Below are 21,849 nucleotides of genomic sequence, written 5' to 3'. Positions count from 1 at the left end.
ACTGTAGCCCTTCCTGTCCTGGTTTCCTCATTCCGCCTGCCAAGGGCTTCCTCCTGACTGATATTATGGTCAACACCAGCTCTTGGGAACAAGACTGGGCATCAGAATCTGTTTTAAATCTACTTTGGAGTTGGTTGGGATTCCAACTCCGGCCTCTTTCGGGTACTTGAGCGACCGCCCTACTGAACGTACCTGGACTCTGCCGTTCCCTTTCTTGTGGACGGCGATGCTGGTGTTGTAGGCGGTCACAGTGACCTTCTTCACACTGGACACAGCAGGGTTGCCCTGGCTCTCGTGCTTGGTGATGACAGTGAACGGGGTCAGCCCCTCAGCACTGACCCCAGGACAGACACTTCCTGCCAGCAGGTAGCTGCAGGTCCCGTGGAAGTTAGCATTCAAGCCATCGAAGGACTGATAGTGAGGGTCTCCCCACACCCAGCACTTGGAATTATAATTGGGTACGCACACACCCTTGCCACCTTTCTCTCTGCATGTTTCCTGTGACCGACAGGTCACACCTTGGCATGGGTCTGCGGAAACAGAAGACAGGTTCTTGAGGGGCTGCGCACCACAAGCATGCCTGAATCTAACTCAGAATACACCAGGGATATTGGCTCTGAATGTTGCCGTGGGGTTTGGTTCATAGCATCCACATGGAAGTTCACAGCCATCTGTAGCTTCAGTTCCAGGGGATCAAACACCTTCTTCTGGACTCTGGCTCTCTGCTCTTAGGCTCAAGACCTCAGTCCCAGGACTTGCTGGTGAGATTTCTGTGTCTGGGGCCCCAACATTTCACACTTTGCCTCAGTCCCTAGTCTAAATCTCATGGCCTGAGGTGCTAGTTCCATTTGTGGGTGGTGGTGTGTTCTGCCTTAGGAATCCCATCACCGAGGCTTACCTTGGAGAGCGTCCATTCCCAAGGCTCCATATTAGTGTCACTATATACTGTCTCTAGTGTGGGAACACATACACACTCTGCGCCTAGGCATCCAGCCTGGAAGCTTTGTCAGCAGAGGGCGCTAGGGAGTCTCGGGGGAGGGGCCCCTGTCCTGACAACCTGCTCTGCTCTTCCAGGGGCTGCTGCTGAGCTGTGGGGCCTGTGGCCGGTGGACACGGGATCTCTAGCTAGTCACCAGACACACCAGGATCTCTAGCTAGTCACCAGACACACCAGGATCTCTAGCTAGTCACCAGACACACCAGGATCTCTAGCTAGTCACCAGACACACCAGGATCTCTAGCTAGTCACCAGACACACCAGCATCTCTAGCTAGTCACCAGACACACCAGCATCTCTAGCTAGTCACCAGACACACCAGCATCTCTAGCTAGTCACCAGACACACCAGGATCTCTAGCTAGTCACCAGACACACCAGGATCTCTAGCTAGTCACCAGACACACTAGGTGGCTGCTTCCAGCTGAGTTTCGCCAGCACTTGGGTGGGGGATGGGCGTTCACATCTGCAAGCCCAGCCTTGCAGGATCCTCTGCCACTCAGTGGCTGCAGGGATGTCTTCTTCAGTGAGGTCTGAGACAGTGAGGCTTAGGGTGTGGCACTTCCCAGTGCCTGCCTTCCTATGTGGTGAAGGAAACCCTGAAAGGTCACTCCATGTAGCTCCTGTTGCTTGTGTCCCTTCTGTCTCCTTACCCAATAGCAGCCAGTGCTGGTAGCACCCTTCTCCGGCTCTAGTGCTATGCTCGGTTGCTGTACATGCTAGGCAAGCGCCGAGCCACAGCCCTAAACATGGAAATCATTTGCCGTATTAAGCTTCCTTGCGATGTGACCCTGATCAATGCAGCCCATTCCTCGGTGACTCTGAAATCCTGCTCATCAGTTCTGAGTGTCTCAGCCCCACCCTCAGTTCTGGAGTTACCACTTTTTACTCATTGCGGGAGAGGGCTGCCTTCCAGGAGGGTGGTGTGAGGTTAAAATTGTGTCCTCAATTTTGAATGAGGGGGGTCTCTTCTGAGATCTGTGTTTCTCTTTCTTTTTTCTTTTCTTTTCTTTTTCTTTCTTTCTTCTTTTTTTTTGTTCTTTTGTTTTTTGAGACAGGGTTTCTCTGTGTAACATTCATGGCTGTCCTGGAACTCACTTTATAGACCAGGCTGGCCTCGAACTCACAGAGATCCACCTGCCTCTGCCTCCCAAGTACTGGGATTAAAGGTGTGTGGCGCCACCGCCGCTGCCACAACCACCACCACCACCACCAGGGGCAAGACCTGTATTTCTAAAAATCATGATCTTCTGCTCGAAGGGGATCCTGTAGTCAAGGTTCTTCCTTGATTTTGTCTCTGCCTCTGCCCTGGGGGCACCTGCCTTAGAAACTCAGTGCCCTGTTTCTCAGTGCCCCTGACTCTTGATGCTGGCGTTGGAAGCCCCATGCCTAATCCAGTGAACCAGTGGCCAACCAGGCATAGGACCTCCTGGTGCTTGAGGTTGTAAATAAAGCTGTGTTGCAGTGAGCAGTTGTATTCCAGGCCACGTGGCTTGCAAACTTAAATAATTATCACTGTGCATTTGAGAGAAAAAGTTCACCAGCCCTGCAGTCCTCCCAGGGCCTTTGACATCCATCATCGAAATCTTGCCCTGAGGTTCCCACAGCCTCAAATGCCTGAAGGTTCCCTGACACCCAGACTGGATGACCTCTTCCCTTGGCTCCTGGAATCCCAGTCCAAGGTCTGATACCTCAATCCACAGCCCTCAGCACCTCTCACCATGAAATTATGTCACCTTTAGCTCCTAGCCCCTGACCTGTGTCCCCCACACCAGCCCAGCCCCCCTTGCCCAGCACCTTTGGTGACGCAGGTCAGGATGCCTCCTGAGGGCTCGCACACCTGTCCTGGCTTGCAGCTGTGATCCTGGCACACCATGCCTTTTCCTGGGTGGCACACACACTGCTGCTGGCAGTTTTCAATGAGAACTGACTCCTCTGGCTGTGGGGACAGAGAGCATGCCATCAGTAACCAGAGGGGGTGCTGACTCTGGCGTCCCCAGCGTTCCAGGCACAGAGAGGGTTGGGGGCACAAAGTGGCAACTCTTTGCAGCGTGGTTCATTGTCAATGAGGCACAGCATGGCTTTGAGGCCCAGCTCATTCATTTATTCACTCACCCATTCTAAAATATGCACCGTTTGGAAGCAGAGTTAAATAGTCCATGGAAAGAAAGAAAGCCAGGCACAGCGGTGTGTGCCATTATCTTACCACTAGGGAGGCTGAGGCAAGAGGATTGCACAAAGTTTGAGGCCAGTCTGGACTACATAGTGAGTCACTTAGGGCCACACACCAAGGCCATCAAAAAAATAAACAAACCACAAAACAAAGCAAAGCAACCAGAGCAAAAGGTGTGGTGCGGATTGCTCTTTCCAAATTCTAGACAGCACGACTCGATGTCTTGATGTCTCATTTTCTTCATTTGCAGGCTGTAGGTAATTAATTACAGGGCAGAGCTAAGACAATACAATGGAGTTAATATAATGTGTAAAGTACAGGTGGAAGTCGAGAGGCGCCTTTTCAATAACCCAGGCCTCTCCGTAAAGGGGCGAAAGTGAGGCGAGACTGGGGTAAAGACGGTTGTTAAAGCTGAGTGATGCAGGTATTCAGTGATGTATTTCACCATATATGTGATGTGTGAGCACGCTGATCTATTGCTCTATTCTCTTGACATTGCACATTCAATTTCATAATGAAATATCTCTATCTGTATAATTCATGTGTGCACATCAGACAGGTCCGTGGTCAGTACCCCCACACATTTGCATCCATTACTATTGTTCACGGGATGAGAAGCACAGGGAAGGTACTGCCCTCAGAGTCTTCTCAGTTCTATAAACAAGGCAGAGTTTCAGCACACACACACACACACACACACACACACACACACACACACACACACGTTAAGGCAGAGCTCCGTGGTGGTGGTGGGGGAGAGGAGGAAGCCGAGAGACTGAGCAGCCGCTATAACACAAAATTTCCTTTTTGTGGTCACAGAACAGAGGAGAGGACACATCTCTCGTTGGACACTGGCCAGCTGTTATAAACTGGGGCTGGAGAAATGGCAGAGTGGTTAAGAACACTGGCTGCTCTTCCAGAGGATCTGGGTTTGATTCCCAGCACCCACATGGTGGCTCAAAATTGTCTGGAACTCCTGTCCCAAAGGATCCGATGCCCTCCTCTAGCCTCTTTGTTGACACCCACCAGGAACATACACGGTGCACACATATACAAGCAAACAGAACACTCAGGCATAAAATAAACATACATCTTAAAAACTATCATAGTCATTTTGTTAGGTTAAATTATTTGCTTTCTTGTTGTAAGTGCTCTTTCTAGTGTTCATTGTTTTGCAACTGAGCAAAGGTCTTGGAGGATCAGGTAATCTGGTTCCCCGCTTGGCAGCTGGAGGACTCTCCTGCTGCAGTGGCCTCCTTGAGCAAAAGGACTGTCACTCAGACGAGCCAGCCAGACTGAGCTCATGCCAGCCTCTGTAGTTTTGAGCACTCCATGGATCTGTGGAGAAGGTCATAGCTCGTTGTCCTGGCCCCTGAAGGTGCAGTCTAGCCAAGACTTTTTCCTAGCACAGATCTCTGTGAGCTCGCAATGATCCTATACTCATTTCTAGGCTGGAGGTGAAGTGCTTCCCCCGGTGGCCTGGTAGTGACTGTCATTGACTGATGCTCAAGAGGCAGTTGTGATTGGTGCAACCCCCCCTGCGCAGGCAATTTAAGCATGCCGGTCAGCTCGCCTAGTGAGTCAGCCGGGAGACAGTCCATCCCCTGTGGCAGATAAAAGGCCTCTTTGGAGTGGGTTTTTCTTTTTCTTTTTTTCTTCTTGCTTTTCAGTGTTGAGGGCTGAGCCGGCACACAAAGAAAGCAGCAGGACAGACGGCAGAGGGCAGTGGCAACAGAGACAGGGGAGTGGCCGTGGCAGCCGAGTGGTCGGCAAGCCCAGGTATGAAAGTCACAAAGCTGAACAGCCGAAGAAGAGGCCCGCTGACCTAGCAGAGGGCTGAGCCACGGAAGCGGCAGAGCAGCCAGCTGCTTAACAGCTGGAGCACGGGAGAAAACAGCTGCGCTGAGGATGGTGGGGGTGGCAGAATTAGGAAGGATGAAGGCATGGTGGAGAGAGGGCAGGCTATAGAGCCAGGAGAGAAACAGCAGACTCCGGTTGCCGGAAGAGTTCCAGAGAGCGTTGCGTGCCCCAGGCCTAGGATGTAACACTGGCTGCTGCCCAGGGGTAAGGAACCTTCCACCTCTTAGGCCTCCACTGTGACACTTTCAAAGCTAAGGGTCTTGTTACCCAAGTCTAAAGCAGAGCTGTGACACTAGAGGCCGCCACCTGCTCTTGTCTGCCGCTCTCAAACACCTGTGGATGCCAAGTGGCCAGGATCGTCACTTGAAAAGCTTTTCCTTTCTTACATGATTTTTATCTCAGCAGAGCAGGACTCCACCCAGCTGACTGACAATAGGCGAGTCATCTTGGCCCAGACATGGAACAAAAGGGTTAAATCTTGACTTTGGGAGCCAGGGGAGAGTTTAAAACATCACTACCCATGGTGACATTCTGAAAGGTCTTTTCCACTGCCATGAGGAGGGTAGACCAGAAGGAGGGAAACTCAGGACTGGATAAGGACCGGGTGACCCAGTCAGGGTGATGTGGGGCAGAGAGCTAGCTAGTCAGGAGGCTGCATGGTGTGAAGGCTATAGTGCTGATGAGCAGTGTGGGTCGGTTCAGGAGGAAGTCCCAGGTTCTGTCGGGACGGCTGGGTTCCTACCTCATAGTAGACCCCGTTGTGGTGGCAGCCGCATTTCTCCATGGGCACACAGGTCGTGAGGCTCTGAAGGAAGTCAGAGTCACATTCGCAGCCCTCACTGCATGTTTCCAGGCACTGAATAGGTGTGGTGATGGTCGAGCAGCCCAGGGAGCAGGTGTCTGCCAGGACCGCGTAGTGGCTGTGAGGGGGGCACTCCATCGCTGTGAGAAAGGGGTGCTGGTCAGGACTCCAGGGCAGAGGTTGGGGTTCTACCCCTCCTGCTCCCCAAGCGTCCCCTTTCCCTAGCCCTCAGTGTTCCATCACTCACGACAGAAAGTTTTGTTCCTCCATGGCTTGACATGCCCCCCAGCTGCCTGGCAGATGCTCACGTAGTTGTGGATGTGGTTGCAGAGAATGCTCAGGTTCCCACCATTCAGACAGAGATCAAAGACACAGTCTTTGAAGAGATCCTGGGGGTCCAGCAGCTTGTGGCAGGCAGCCAGTGGCCCCGTGGGACTGCTGAGCAGCCCGCAGAACTGTACCCCATGGTACTTCTTCTCCATAGCCGGGCTGCACTTTGCTTGGCAGTCCTGTCCCGGTTTGCAGGCAGGCTGGGGCATGCAGAAAGAACCTGGCACAGCCTTTGCCCAGGAGTTCCCCAGCTCACTGGGACTGACTGCCTGTGAGCCATCGGACTTCTGCAAGTCGTTCTTGGGGTCATCATTGTAGTCCCCACACAGGCCACACAGGTAGTTATAGTAGTTACGGGGGACGGTGACACGCACATTGTTGTTGAGATCATAGGATACTTGCAGGCCAAATCTGGTTTTGATTACCACATCTACGCCATGCTGGAGGGCCTGAACACTGCCCCCATCCAGCACCACAGGCATCTTCATGTTCACGCCGTTCACCTAGAAGGCGGGGAATGGCAAGCTTCAGAGGGCATGCTTTGAGACAGTCGGTCACTAAATATCCCTGGATCTAGTCTGTCCCTAGATGTCCCTGTCTGACACTGAAATCTGGAGTAACCCCATCTTTCTGACCCTCAGTTTCCATATTTGTAAAATGTGTATAACAGTGCCTTATTCTAGCCAGGACCTTGAAATGTGACCATATTTGGGAAAAGGCCTTTGTTGATGTAATTAAAAGTTACAATCTAAAAAAAAAAGTTACAGTCTTGACATGAGAACACTAAGGATCAGAGTGAACACTAAATCCAATGACAAGTGTCCTGGGAGGCAGTGGAGTAGAACAGAGGCCACAGAGAGGGTGGCATGGGAAGACTCAGTAGTCGGGAGGGAGTGTTGACATTGTAAGCCTAGGGACATCATGGAGCCACCAAAAGCTGAAGAGGCAAGAAGGCTCCTCCCCTGCAGCCTCTGGAGGGGGCCTGGCCTTGTTGCCATCTTGACTTTAGATTCCACACCCAGAACTGTGAGACTATAAACCTATGTTACGTTAGAAAAGTTTGTAAGTTACATTTTATTTCAGTATTTATTTGTGGGAGGGAGCGCACACATGTACATCAGAGAATAAATTGTGGGAGCTGGCTGTCTCCTCTCACCACGTGTGTCTCCGAGACTCAAGTTAGGTCGTCAAGCTTGCCGGCAAGTGCCTTTACCTGCCCAGTCATCTCACCAGCATGTGATTTTAAGTCAGCAAGCTTGTGGCATTTGGTCACAGCAGCCACCAGGAAACCACTGTAGGTCTCAGAGGGGTGATGACCTCACCAGCCTGGGTGACATGGTGACTGATATTGCAGGGACTGAGCCCGGAGGCACAGCCTACCCTTTACCCCTCTGTGCCCTGGGCAGAGATTCGCCTGTGTTTCTGCTTCCTGTCTGTCTAGGGGGACAGGGTGTCTTGTCTCCAGTGTGTCATCTAGGGTACCTGCTACATATAACATGTGCAAAGGCTTGTGCTGTGGACCCCCGTCCCCCGTGGCTGGGGTCCTGTTTGCAAGTCTTCATCTGGACAGTGAAGCAAAGTCAGGCTCCATTCCTCATCTGAAGATCACCGAGGGCTTTGGCTCCAACCAGGCTTGGGAGGTGCACCCCTGGTTACCACATCTGTGCCCTTCCTCATTACGCACACCCTGCACACTGGGTTTACAGAGCTGTGAGGCGACAGGGAGCGGGCAGGGGAAAGACACACTCTAGGCATGTCTGAGTGTCTTAAAGACGTGAACAACCATTCTATTCCATCAGGCTGGCCCTGCATAAGAGCAAGTCACTTAACCTCTGGCCTCAGTTTCTCCCTCTGCAGCGAGGGACAGTCGCAGGGAAGCTGGGGTTTGGTGAGATGCCAATATCGGACAGAGACTGTCCCCATGTGCCCGGAGCTGCCTATTTGTCAGGTGCTAATCTCAGAGCTTGGGGCTTGTTAGAGAAGACACTGCGTCCTGTAACCCACGCCAGGGCATGTGACAGCTCTTGTACCTACTGCTACCAGAACAATGACTGTGTGCTGCATGGGGGGAGGGGGGCGGGCGGGCGGACATTCCCACTGTATCTCAAATGCCAGTCTCCATGTGAGACCTAATCCTTCTTGTTCAGAAAAGCAACAGAATGTGGTGCAGAATCCAGTGTGCTGTTTCTTAGCAACACATATCTTGTCTTTGCTAAGGGATTTTAACACAGTGACGGGACCTTGTCTTCCAAACAAATGAAGCCAATCGTGGTGCCTTTTCTAGCTCCAGTCTCAAGGTTAAATTGATGATGAGGGTGCCAGGTGCTTGGCAGCCACTGGGCCTAGGGGCAGCATGCAAAACAGGTAGCTGCTCTACTGTTGTTGCTATGGTTGTTAAAGGGATGATGGGGGTCACAGACTATCCTCTGTCCCTGAACCTTTCCCACCTCTGAGCTTTTCTATGCTGTGACTGTATCAAGTGTTCCTTGTGGGTAGGAAACAAGGAGGTGGCTAGGACAGTGTTGGGTAGACATTTCCTGTGAATACATTTCATCCTTGAGGGAGGCTCATTAGGACTCAGAAGTTTGAAAAGGAAGCTCTATAAGACTTAGGACATAATGAGGACTAATAACTCACAAGTCACAGGAAGTTCCTAAAACTTAGCAGATTCACAAGATCCCTCTTCCCCAAGGTTATATAAGCAGCAGGGACTGCTTGGAGACTCTCCCACTTGCGGAACTAACTGAAGGTGGTGCAGAAAGCTCCAGGGTTTCAGCTTTCCTCAGTCATGACCTGTGCTGGAGTGGACTTTTGTTTTCTCAGCTTTCTTTGAGTTGTTCATGCTCTATGAGTTTATATTCCTATAAGTAACCCAAGAAACTCATTGTTAAACTTGGGTGGTATTTTTACTTTGGCCTGTCATGGGTTCCCATCTAGGGGTGAGTAGACATTTGTTCATGTCTTCCTATCAATAGTGTCTTACAACAGGCAGGGACCAGGTATGGTGGGATACATGGGAAGATGAGGAGAGGGTCAGTTAAGGGTAGAGCAGAAGGAGAGACAAAGGCACGTGGGAAAAGGCCCCAGGGCCCTGAGGCCTCCTTACTCTAGGCTTTCCATCAGTACCTCCTCTTGTTGAGGGCATGCTTCCTCACATGCTCTCGTGGTCTCTGGACACCCCCTCCTGGACTGTCCACGCTCCACCTCACATGTCCGCCCCCAAGGCCCATGTCTCCTCTGTCCTCACCGTGACCTTCCATTGATTCTGCTGCAGCTTCAGGGTGTAGTTGGCCACCTGTATGGTGATCATCTTGGTCACACTGACTTCTGTGTTGTTGCCCGAGACCGCATTTTCCTGCAGTATTGTGAACTGTTGCAGGCCAGGCCGGGTCCAGCAGGTTTGAACCAGCACATACACACAGGTGCCGATGAAGTCAAAGCGGCGGCCGTCGAAAGTGGTGTAATGGGAAGCTCCCGACACACGGCAGGTGGCTGAGTTCACAGCCACACACCTCAGGACGCCACTGGACACCTTACAGACTTCATATGGGCTGCAATACGAGGGCTGACAGGACACCAGGCCGCCCTTGTGACAGTGGCAAAGAGAATTGCACTCGGGTCCAGGATAGAAGTCCTCTTCTGCCTGGTGGTAAACGCCCTGGTACACGCAGCCACAGGAGGACAGGGGTACACAGGTCTCACCACTAAGGACAAAGCCTTCGTCACAGACACAGGCCTCCTGGCAATGTGAGCCACAGCCTCCGGGCACTGGCAGGTCTCCACAGGTCAGCGGACAGCCTCGATGACACAGCTCATAGTGGCTGTGAGGAGGGCAGTTCATTGCTGCAGGGAGAGGGCCGTCAGGATCAAAGATTTTTACTCTTGGGTGGACACAGCTGATTCCCCGATATACACAAGCACACACACACACACACACACACACACACACACACACACACACACACACACACAAAGTGGCCTTCAAGAAACTATCGTGCTCAGTAGGGTCAAGGGAACACCTTTCATCACAGTTTCTGAGCCTCAGAAATAAGATTCAGTTGTGATGCAACTGTGGTTTGTGGTCAATCTGAAATATATGTGTATATATATATATATATATATATATATATATATTTTTTTTTTTTTTTTCCCGAGACAGGGTTTCCTTGTGTAACATTCCTGGCTGTCCTGGAACTCACTTTGCAGACCAAGCTGGCCTTGAACTCACTGAGATCCGCCTGCCTCTGCCTCCCAAGTGCTGGGATTAAAGGTGTGTGCCACCACTGCCCGGCTAATCTGTGATACCTTTTTTTTTTTTTTCCGGAGCTGAGAACCGAACCCAGGGCCTTTCACTTGCTAGGCAAATGCTCTACTACTGAGCTAAATCCCTAACCCTTATCTGTAATATCTTGAATGACACAACTAACATTGGATATAAATGCTAATATGTGTTACATAGTCTAAATAAGCGTATGCATGCCTGTATGTATAATCTTTGCAGTATGTGAGTGAGTATGGCATTAGCGCCTTCATTTTATAGTATTAATAGAATATTAGTTTAGTAATTTCAAATATTAAGTAATAGTAATTAAAAATAATTACACAGTGCAGTTTAGCGAAAGCATTTAGTGTTACAATGAACAAACAAACGAATGAAGGAACATGGGGCTGGAGAGATGGCTCAGCTGTTAGGAGCACTGGCTGCTCTTGAGGAGGACCTGGGTTCGGTGCACAGCACCCATGTAGTGGTTCACAAGGATCTGTAAGTTAGGTCCCAGGGGATCTGCTGCTCTCTTCTGACCTCCTTGGGCACTGCATGCCCATCGGTGAATAGATGGATATTCGGGCCCAACACTCACACGCATAAAATAAAAATAAATAAACTTTAAAAACAACCAGCCAACCAAATCAAACCATGTCTTGCTTCCCTCCCTAAACTCTGATCACAAAGCAAAAGGAAGCACCCGGCCGAGCATGCTGGGCTGAGCTCCCTGACACAGCTCGCCAAGCTTGCATCAGGCTCTGTGTTTACACCCCAGCACCACATAAAATGGAAACTGAAAAAGGTGTCCAAAGCCCAAACCACGGGAACCAAGCCAAAGGACCTCCCCACCTCGTGTGACTGCAGACATACCCCGTGCTATGGATACCGTGGACTCTAGGCACGTTGGTCATTTAAGTGAAAGTAAAATAAAATGAAGGAAGAGGGAAGATTCTGTCTCTGGACCATGGCAGCCTCATTTCAGAACAGCTTCCCAGCTTCCTAATTGTGTCTGACAGCTGTCACTGGCCATCAATCAAACTTGGGGTCTCCAGGTGTACTCGTTCATAAGTGCTGCTGTCTATGACTTCTTAGTGTCCTGTTGCTGTCCCCGAGTTCCACGGCATAAGCAGGACTCCTTTCTCACCAGGTATCATAAAGATTAAACAATGCTGCTTGTGCGTTAAATTATGCTAATACCACTTGTATGTTAATTATGCTAACGCTACTCGTATGCTAACGAACAGACACCAGATCCAACCCCCTGGTCGCCACTCTTGGTACTCACGGCAAAGCTTCTCACTCCTCCAGGGATACACAGTGATCCCTTCAGCCTGGCATATGGCGGTGTATGTGGCCAGCGCGTCACACAGTGGCTTCGTTTGGCCTGGCATGCGGCAGCTGTCGTAGGCACACTCTATGAGGGCACTGTTGAACATGGGCACTTTCCAGCAGTGCCTGAACTGACCCTCCTTGTCCCTCAGGATCTTACACTTCTCTTTGTTCTTCACCACTGACTTGCTGTTCATGTGGGGACACCGAAGTTGTTCGTCCGTTCTGCAGCCAGGCTTCTCTGTGACCATCCACTTCTTCCCGAAGTCTCGAGGGTCGAGGGCTTCCCCTTTATCCTGCTGACCAAGGTCATCACGAGGCTCCCCGTTGAAGTTCCCACAGAGCCCACACACAGCTTTAGCGTAGCTGCTGGGCACCTTGGCGGTCACATGGGTGTCCCAGTTGAAGCTGAGGGTCAGGCCAAAATTCGTGCGCAGGACGGCGTACATGCCCCTGCGGAACGCGACGATTTTTCCACCTGCGGCTTGGAAGGGCAGGTACCGAATGACGCCGTCCAACTGAGTGGAGATGGAGGAGGACCAACAGGTCAGGGTACCAGCTCTGCCCATCTCCCCAGTACTGACAGCACTCTAAACGTCCCCACTTAGTCTGGTCTCAAGACCTTTGCATTTAGTTGTTTTCATACACATTGTTAATTAGTACTCAAGCCTTAGCTAAAATGTCATTTTGGAGAGGTGGGGGGACATTAATACCTACTAATAATTGCTTACTAATAAAGCCTTATTAGAAAGGCTCTCTTTATCTAGAGCCTTTCCACACCAACCACTGGGGATATAGAGCCCGGCACATGGAAAGTTATGTTTCCCACTTTTAATTTGCCCACCCTCCCTCTCCCCAGGGTGACAGGCCATCACCCAAATTCCCCTCCTTTAATTATGAGCTATTGTGTAAATATCCAACAACTTATTTCTCCACACAGACACACATATATTTTTTTAAATTTTCTTTTAGACAAGGTCTTTCTGTACTCACTATATAGACAGGCTGGTCTCGAACTCAGAGATCTGCCTGCCTCTGCCTCTGAAGTGCTGGGATTAAAACTTCAATATGTATATTGAGACAGGGTATCACTTTTTCTCCCTAATTGTCCTGGAACTCACTATGTAGACCAGGCTAGATTGGAACTCACAGATCTCTCTGTCTCTGCCTCCTGAGTGCTGGGATTGGTGTGGCTTTTACCACCTGGCTTTTACTGGTTTTTTTGTTTGTTTGTTTTTGTCTTTTTGTTTTGTATTGTTTTGTTTTTTGTGGGCAAGGAATGTCTGTAGACTTGACTTTACCTGTAGCAAGTCTCAAGAATGGCAGAGAAGCTATCTTTGATCACAGGACGGGACTTATGGTGGATTTGCAAAACCTATTTGGGAAAACTTGAATCAGGACAATTGGCCTCTAGGTGTGGACTTGTCCTCTGTCCCTTGCCTAGCCAGCCGGTCCAAGGCTCTGGGTTTTCAGTCCTAGTGAGTGACAATAGTGTGGCCCTCAGGGCAGCTGAGACAAGTTATGAATAGCACAGCAGATCGTCTGGAAAGAAGTGATGGAGCGGGGCCCGTCCTGGGGAGAAAGAGGGTGTAGAGAAGAGGCCACAGCCAGGCAAAAGAGCTTTCTTTTGTTTGTTGAAGTTTCTGAGACAAGATCTCACTCTGTGTAGCCTTGGTGCTGTGTGAGTGGACAGACATTCATTCATTCTGAGGGGCTGAATGAGGACCTCCATTTTCCTGCTAACATAAATGTTTGCTTTGCTCCTGATATTTCATGTCCCTCGACACCTTGCTCTGTGGACCATTCTTTAGAAAATGCACAAGTCTCTAATTCCAAAGTTTCTTGAGAACAAAACTAGGGACCACCAACATCTACTGAGCATCAAGACCTCTCTTAAGGACCCTGCAGATATAGATTCATCAAATCTCCACAACCACCCAGGGAATGGTGGCTCCTGGTGGCAAAGGGAGAGAGGCTGGACACAGTCATGGAACTGTTATCCCAAGGAGGAGTAGCAGCAGGACCTACATCTCGGGTCTGGACCTTAGCCATCCGTTGAATGAATCCCACTCCACCACCTCCCCCCAAACCACTAATCGGTCAGTGGATTTATGCCCTCCCCAGTTCCAGGACCCACAGCACTCACCAGCACTTTGCCTGGGTAGTTCCGGGGCACCTCCAACTTTACTCCGTAGACCTCCAGCTGCACAGAATGCACAAAGCTCACACTCTGGCTTCCCCGACGTTCGTTTTCCATAATCACTTTGAAGTCCGGGAGGGAGGGGTGCTGGCCACACGAGGTGGTAAGCATGTAGGTGCAGGTGCCCATGAAATTGTAGTTCCGCCTATCAAAGGTCATGTAGTGCGGGTCTCCAGATGCCCGGCAGGAGCCGAAGTATTCTGGGTAGCAACCCAAGAACCCATTCTGTATCCCACAGCGCTCCCCAGACAGACATCCTGATGTGTCCCTGCAGATCACCTTCTGGGTGGCCGCATCACAGGTGCAGCGTTGCCGACACAGGTCGTCAGCAAACACTTCCTGGCCTGGGGCCAGCAGGCGGCCCTGGAAGGTGCAGCCACAGGATGACACCGGCACACAGAGGCCTCGATTGCTCACAAAGCCTGGAAGGCACACGCAGCCCTCCACACAAGGGCGCCTAGAGCAGTTGGCCGGTGCAGCTTCTGAGTTGCAGGAGGCTGGACAAGCAGGGCTGCAGAGATCATAGTAGCTGTTGGCTGGACAGGACATGGCTGGAGGGTTGGGAAGAAAGGGTCATACTAAGGTGGGGGCTCCCCCGGACAAAGCCGCTTCCTCGGATCTCCACACTCCTCAATTAATGGCACTCATACCTTCTCGATGCTCAGGTCCCAATGGCCTCCTCTATCCCATCCCCGGACAACCAGTCAGTGGGCAAACCCTGTGACTTTCATAGTCAAAGCCACCCAAATCTGTCTCCACAGCCCATGAACCACAACAGACTCCTGCCTGGTATCCTGGTCCCCTGTCCCAAATCTGCTCCTCACAGCAGCCAGAGGAGCTGGGAATGCAGGGTCAGACCACGAACCTCACCCCCAACCTCCTGTGGCTCCATCTCGGGGGGGGGGGGGAAGCAGAGTCCTCCCCAGGCCCAGGGGCTTCCCTCATCACCTCCCTGTCCCCATCCTTCTCACTTCCCTAATGGATAGCGCCTCAGCGGACTGGCGCCTGTCCCCAGAGCCCCATCTCAGGCCTCTGCACCGACCATTCCCTCCACCATTGTTATTTTGTCCTCAAACAGATGATGCGGGTGAAAGCCAAGGCTAGACCGCCTGGATTCCAGCACCACTCTCTCCTTGCCCATGTGTTCATGAGCAAATGCCAGGAGGAAGTGGGGTGACACACCCTGGTTATGTGGATCTCTGTGATGGCTTTGCTGACTCCGCTGCCTGCCTGCGCTCCAGGGTCCGGTGTCATTGATCCCCAAAGTCTCCCGAGCCTCCGGACACTATCACAGACCTTGCATCCTTTGCTCTCTGAAGGTTTTCATAGTTGATCTGTGAACTGCCTGTCTGTCCCTCCCCACCCAGGACGGAAGTTCTGCTGGAGTGGGGACACAACCTGACTCAGTCACACTGAATCGTCATCTCTGACCTCAGGGCCCAAAAGATGGACAGGTGGGGCAATGAGCTCACTGCTGTCCCCTTTGTTTTGGGTTTGGAGATACTCAGGGAGGGAGGCTCACTGGACAATGGTGTGTCACAGTGATGCAGGCAAATTCAAACAATCTCCCTGTGGACTTATCTCCCTTCCGAAGTCCCAGGCTTAAGCACTGGGCCGGTTTCTTCCCTCACCAGCCTATATGCTTCTTCAGCATTTCTCTGAGCTGTCTGCAGGCCGCAGACACGTTCATGTGGGCTCTTACATTGTCCTCCACATCAGCAGCACGGAAGAGGCTGTCATGAAGACATGGCATGTTTGCTGACTGAATGCGTGACTGCTTTAGTGGGTGGACACCTGGCTAGTCATCTGTGGCTTAGTCCAGAGGGCAGGGGAGTCACGTGAGTGTTACAAGCGAAGATGACCACTGACTTTTATCTTGCAACTTGGCCAGACTCTTTCCTGCCAAACCTCTGTGGTTCCCTGGGTCAGGAGCCCAGATCCTCCGCCCCCTCCCCCGCCCCGTTTCTGGCTATTCCAGTCCTTCCCAGGGATTTCAAATTGAACATTCTTTTTCTAGGAAAACCCTGCCTATAACTGTATGAACCCTACCCCCACCGCTAACATCGTGTATCTCTGTCGAACTCCCCGCGTCTTATCCTGCCTCCCTCTCCATCTTGCTTCAGCGCCCTCTCATGCCTACCGCTGCGGTCTATCCCTGTTCTACCCCTATGTGTGGCCAACCTTGGGCTCACTGTAGCAGCGCTGGGGTCTCTCGGCCATCAGTGTCACCGGGCTTCCGCACAGTCAGTGCTCAGGTACCAAGCAGATTCAGCGGTTCCCTGGCCCCTCACCAACACCTCCCTACCCTGGCTGTAACTCACAGCAGTTGGTTCGTGACCTCCATTCCCGGACGGAGATGCCCAGGTCCGCACAGGCTCTAGCATAGGCACTGAGGCCATGGCACAGGGTGAGGCGTTCCCCTCTGGTCACACACATGTCATACACACACTCTTCCAGGAAAGGCTTGGGGTCCAGGAAGTCATGGCAGTCAGCAAACGGGCCTGTGGACAGAGTTAGGATGCCACAGAGACAGTCCCCCTTAAAGAACTGGGTCTGGCTTGTGGTACAGGAGGGGCAATTGCCAAAGCAGCCGTCATCACATAAGAGGTCCCCGTTATCCAGCTTCCAGCTTTTGGTGAAGTTTAGGACATCAGAAGCCTGCTTCCCATCAGGCATGCGGAAGTCGTCGGCAGGGTCTCCGTTATAGTTGCCACACAGCCCCGACACCTGGTCTTGGAAGCGCTTGGGCAGGCTTAGTGTCAGCTGGCAATCCCAGTCATAGGTGACCACCAGCCCAAAGTCCAGCTCTACCACACCCTGTGTGCCACTCTGGTACACACGCAGGCGACCGTCACTCAGGGAGGCAGGCAGGCTCGAGTACTGGTAGTTGATCTGTGGAGAGGCGGCAGCGGTCAGACCCCTGTGTTATCTCCCCTTCCGCCCTCATCTCCTCCACTCAAGTCCCCAGCTCTAGTCACACAGGACACTCTCCTCCTTGCCCTTCCTTTGTCCTTCCCAGCGGAGCCCAGGGATGCTTGCTCTTGCACCTCCAGTGGCCTGAGGTGTTCTTCCTGGGATGTGCATGAAGACCCCCCTCCGCAGCTAATGTCTGCCGAGGTGCCACAGACTCTGAGGCCACCCCTGACCACCCTTCCTGTTGCCTCTCCTCCTCTGCTTCCCAGTCCCCACAGCATCTCGCCTTCTCCTGCAGCACGCTAGTGTCCCGCATCCTCCATCTGTCTGAGCCACTAAAGGCCACCTCATGGTTTTCTCTCCAGTGCCTCCCGCAGTGCCCGGCAGGAGAGCAGGCTGGCTACAGTGGTGAAGCCAGTGTGAGGAAGGAAGCTGGCAGGTCTGGTGGCAGCAAGGGGCAGCTGCAGAGAACCAGTGAGACCAGCAGGACTCATGGTCATGAGCTAGGGAGTGAGAGATGGGAGGCTGTGGGCAGAACTAGTCAAGACCAGCAACCGCCAAGAGGACAGATCTGCTGGAGGGCTCCAGCCCCATTAAAAACCACCGCCAGTGTGCTGGTTTCCTTTCTGCTTCCGTGACACAGTGCCCTGGCCAGAAGCAACTTCAGGGGAGGAAAGGGTTTGTCTTACATGTTCAGATCCCAATTCATCAGTGAGGGAAGTGGGAGCAAGAATTCAGGACGGGAGCCCAAAGCAGCAATCATAATGAACACTGCTGGCTGGCTGGCTCACTGGCCCACATCTTAGCTCTCGTATACAGACCAGACCCACATACCTAGGAATGGTGCTGCCCACACTCAATGGCCAAGACAAACATGGGCATCGGCCAGACTGCTGTAGACCGTTCCTCAGCTGAGGCATCTCTCAGGTGACTTTAAGCTGTGTCTGGTTGACAGTTAGGGCTAGCTAGAACAATCAACGTGGGCAATGCTGGGCACAATGGGCTCAGTCCTCAAACGGTAGCACCAGCTTGCCAGTCACCCCAGGTCGTTCTCCCTATCCCGACTCCTACGTTTGGATCCCCCAGACACTAGGAGTAACTTTTGAGGATTCTAGCCTCTAGACTAAACACTTGTTGCTGACCTTAAAGTCCTTCCTCAGGTGTGAGTCCCTAGCTCTGCAAGGGCTTTGGGGTCTTGATTTATTTGCGTTTGAGATCAGACCAGTTCCATTGCTTATGTGTGGAGGAGCCCAGGTTCTTATCTAGAATCCTGACTGGTCAAGAAGTTCCTTTGGACTAGGTATCTGGTTTCCCACTCTCGTTTCTTTATTATCTATATTAACTCTGGATGCCTCTTCCTCTCTGTGTTAAGCGGCACAAGACTCTTTTTGAGCAGTCCTGACTGACATTTTGTTTGCTGATTTTTTTTTTTGAGACAGGGTTTCACTGTGTATCCCTAGCTGTCCTTGAACTCACAAAGATCCGTGCCTCTGCCTCCTGAGTGCTGGGATTAAAGGTGTGTGCCACCACCACCTGGCTTTGTTTGCTATTTTAATGTGCAGGACTGGTTGGGGTGCCCCTTGAGCGCCAGCTGGGAGGGAATCAAGTCCATGACCTGAATCTGCATAGAATGGGTTCAAGTCTCTTAACTAGTTGCAGCAGAGATTTAAAATTCTCTGTTATTAAAATTAAAAATTAAAAAAATTAAATTCCCTGTTAGGGGCCCAGTACTGCAATATAATATGGAGTCATAACTCTTAAATGGGCCATTGATTTTTATACTACTTTGCAGTTAGAATTATTTTGTTAAAACAATTATATATGCATATTGTGTGTGTGTGTGTGTGTGTGTGTGTGTGTGTGTGTGTGCATGCGCGTGGGTGCAAGAGAGAAAGAGGGAGGGAGGGAAGGAGGGAAGGAGGGAGGTAGGGAGGGAGAGAGAGAGAGAGAGAGAGAGAGAGAGAGAGAGAGAGAGAGAGAGAGAATGCAGGTGTCCACAGGGGCTAGAGTCATTGGATCCCCTGGAACTGGAGTTACCGACAGTTATGAGTCGTCTTCTGTGGATGATGGAATTTTATGTAGATAATGGAAACTGAATTTGGATCATCTGAAAGAGCAGGACATGATTTAACCACTGTTCTATAATCAAGATTCTTCTAATGGTGGAACAAATCTAAGGCATAAAGATCCCAGACATCAACGATAACCCCCTGCTGGTTCACAACGAAGACCCGAAGGGAAGGGAATCAATGTTACTATAACTTTAGGCCCCAAGTTCCCAGAAAGTCTCAGAAGATGTTCCACTTCCCTTTGCTGGACTTGAACCAGCTCCTCTTCCCTTGGAGAAGCTACTGGAGCATCAGAAGAGAACACTTCCTAGATGTGGCGGTGACTCTGCAATGGGCTCTTCCTGCAGAGACCATCAGGGCACCCAGTTTTCTTAGGGCGTCTGCTGCAGTGCGGCAGAGGGTGGCCCCACTGAGATGTACCTGGCAGGATGCTCAAATACCCAAGGCTAACCCTGGGGTTGTTGGGTCCATATCCAGCTTCTACTTACAGCCTCTTCAGTTGGTCAAAGGCTGGTAAACTCCTTGCCAGCAGTCCAGCTGCACGCTGCCCCTCTTGGGCTGCTGTATGAGCCCATGTCATAAACAACGCTAGTGAGATAACTGAGTTCCAACACTCCACATTCAAGAGATGTAGTAGCAGTAAACAGACAGGGAGGAACTCAGATTCCAACAATGACAGATGCTGCCTGGACCCCATCACAAAGATGTCCTCTTAGACACTTGAGCCAAGAAACTTAAATGAGATACAAAGCCATTCCAGGACAGCTAAGGCTCTTCTCAGCCTCGTCATAAAGACTGTATCAAACAACGAGCGCTGTACTGAATTACAGCCAGAAGCCTCCAGAAGTGTAAGGATGATCAATATCCTTCATTAATCTGGCAAGGTGTGTCTGATATTTGGCTTAAATGACAAGCAATTAAGGGGCAGAGGTATGGACCTTTCTTGATTGGTAGACACAGCCTTAGACAGTCTACGATGACCAAGAAGATAAGAAGATCAAACACTTGCTCTTGAGACCCTTTCCTCCTGCTGGGTTGCCTCGTCCAGCCTTAATAGGAGAGGAGGTGCCTAGTCTTACTGCAACTTGATATGCCATGGCTGGCTGATATACATGGGAGCCCTGTCCTTTTCTGAAGAGAAAAGAGGAGGAGTGGATGGGGATGCAGGGAGGGGAGGTTGGGGGGAGGGGCTGGTAGGAGAGGAGGGAGGGGAAACTGATCGGGCTGGGAGAAACTTAATTAGTTAATAAAAAATAAAAAAGAATAATTTTCGCTATGGAAGATAATGATTACAAATGAGAATCTTAATAAAACCCCCAAAATATAGCTATTAAAACAAAACCAACTAAACAAACAAACAAAATCAAACAAGCCACCACCTCCATCCAAAACTTGTAAAAGGAGTTGAAAACTTGGAACTGGAGCTTGGTCCCAAGGGGAGTGGCCCCATACCCTGTAAGAACAATCGCAATAGACAGCTGCAGCTAACAGGAGTCCATAATGACCTTGCTAAGGACTGAGGAGGCTTGGGGGTTCCCACAACCCCTTCGGCTTTAACCATTACTTTCCTGGAACCAGGGAACGGCTGATATGAGGTACACACTCACAAGCCCCTTGACTAACACGGGGATGTAATGACCCTTTAACAAAAAGAGCTAGCCAGGGGTGGTGGTGCACACCTTTAATCCCAGCACTCAGGAGGTAGAGGCAGGCGGATCTCTGAGTTCGAGGCCAGCCTGGGCTACAGAGTGAGTTCCAGTATAGGCTCCAAAGTTACACAGAGAAACCCTGTCTCGAAAAACCAAAAACAAAAGAAAACAAACAAAAACCAAAAAGAACTAATCCTCCTGCGTCCTGTTATGAGAACACCAGGGAAGTCCTCGAGGTAGGCTTTCCGACAGCCATGGCAGTGTAGCCTGGCTGACACTACCTAACCCGGTTTCCTGTTTGTACCAGAATGTCAGGTTTCACAGTCCAGGGAGAGACTTACTCTGTCAGCTCAACGCCTGAGACACCCTTTTCCCAGAGAGGCGGAAAGTGCAGGCAAAGGGACATGGGGCTGGTGTGTGCTTAGAAAGAGGATTTTCCCCAAAGCCACCAGAGTGCTGACCCCGCAGAAAGGGATGATGGGATTCCAGAGGGAGCCTGTAGGTGTTCTTCTAAAGATGGAACACCGACTCCCCACTTAAAGCCATGTATTGTGTGACAGGAGGTGCTGGAGGGAATCCGAACCACACCTCCAGAAAACAGTTTTTAAGTGCGAGCTGATCACCTAACAGGCGACTATGGTAGTATTTTATTTGTACTGAAATGTAATTTTCATTGTATGTTAATAAATAAAGTTGCCTGGGGGTCAGAGCTATTAGAGCCATAGAAAGAGTGTGGTGGTGGTGGTGGTGGTGGTGGTGGTGGTGGTGGTGGTGGTGGCACACGACTTTAATCCCATAGATCTCTGTGTGTTCAGGGATACAGCCAGCATTGGAGACATATGCCTTTAAGACCTGGAGGGCTGTATTTACAGGCAACGACGAGGCAGTCACGTGTTTGGGTTTACAACCAATGAGAAGGCGGAACAGAAAGACTATTTAAAGACAGACACATAGGAAGTAGCTCTCTTTCGGGGAGGTAGGAGCACCGCAGGAGGAAGGGTAAGATTTCAGCTCTGAGCTCTGACCTCTCGGCTTTCTTTTTTACATTGGTTCTGTGTTTCTTATTTAATAAGACGGTTGGTTACATCTACATTTGGCACCCAACATGACAAGAATCCATTAAAAACTGCTTGGCTTGGCAGCAGGTCCGGTTTCCCACAAGGGTGGCCGGCTCCCTAGGCCAGGCCCAGGTTGACTTGGCCTCAGGCGGGGCTAACCGTGAACTACTTGCTTAAAGCCAGAGCTACAAACAACTCAGGCCTGC

The 21,849-nt window shown here is 51.0% G+C and overlaps 1 protein-coding gene across 1 annotated transcript in view; it reads right to left on the bottom strand.

Annotated features, from left to right (window-relative positions):
* The window catches only part of LOC143273984 (IgGFc-binding protein-like), a 47,545-nt gene that overhangs the window by 12,941 nt on the left and 12,755 nt on the right, over positions 1-21,849 (bottom strand). Inside the window, exons 3-10 of the mRNA XM_076574924.1 lie at positions 16,276-16,846; positions 13,901-14,505; positions 11,711-12,272; positions 9,409-10,004; positions 6,079-6,664; positions 5,772-5,971; positions 2,794-2,935; positions 193-530 (exon numbers count right to left, since the gene is read on the bottom strand). Of these exons, the coding sequence (XP_076431039.1) occupies positions 193-530; positions 2,794-2,935; positions 5,772-5,971; positions 6,079-6,664; positions 9,409-10,004; positions 11,711-12,272; positions 13,901-14,505; positions 16,276-16,846 (3,600 nt within the window). The remainder of the gene's footprint in view (positions 1-192; positions 531-2,793; positions 2,936-5,771; positions 5,972-6,078; positions 6,665-9,408; positions 10,005-11,710; positions 12,273-13,900; positions 14,506-16,275; positions 16,847-21,849) is intronic.

Source organism: Peromyscus maniculatus, chromosome 1 (genome assembly GCF_049852395.1).
Source record: "Peromyscus maniculatus bairdii isolate BWxNUB_F1_BW_parent chromosome 1, HU_Pman_BW_mat_3.1, whole genome shotgun sequence".
Lineage (NCBI taxonomy): Eukaryota > Metazoa > Chordata > Mammalia > Rodentia > Cricetidae > Peromyscus > Peromyscus maniculatus.
Note: the sequence above shows the minus strand (reverse complement) of the source record. Positions and strands in the feature narration are given on the sequence as shown.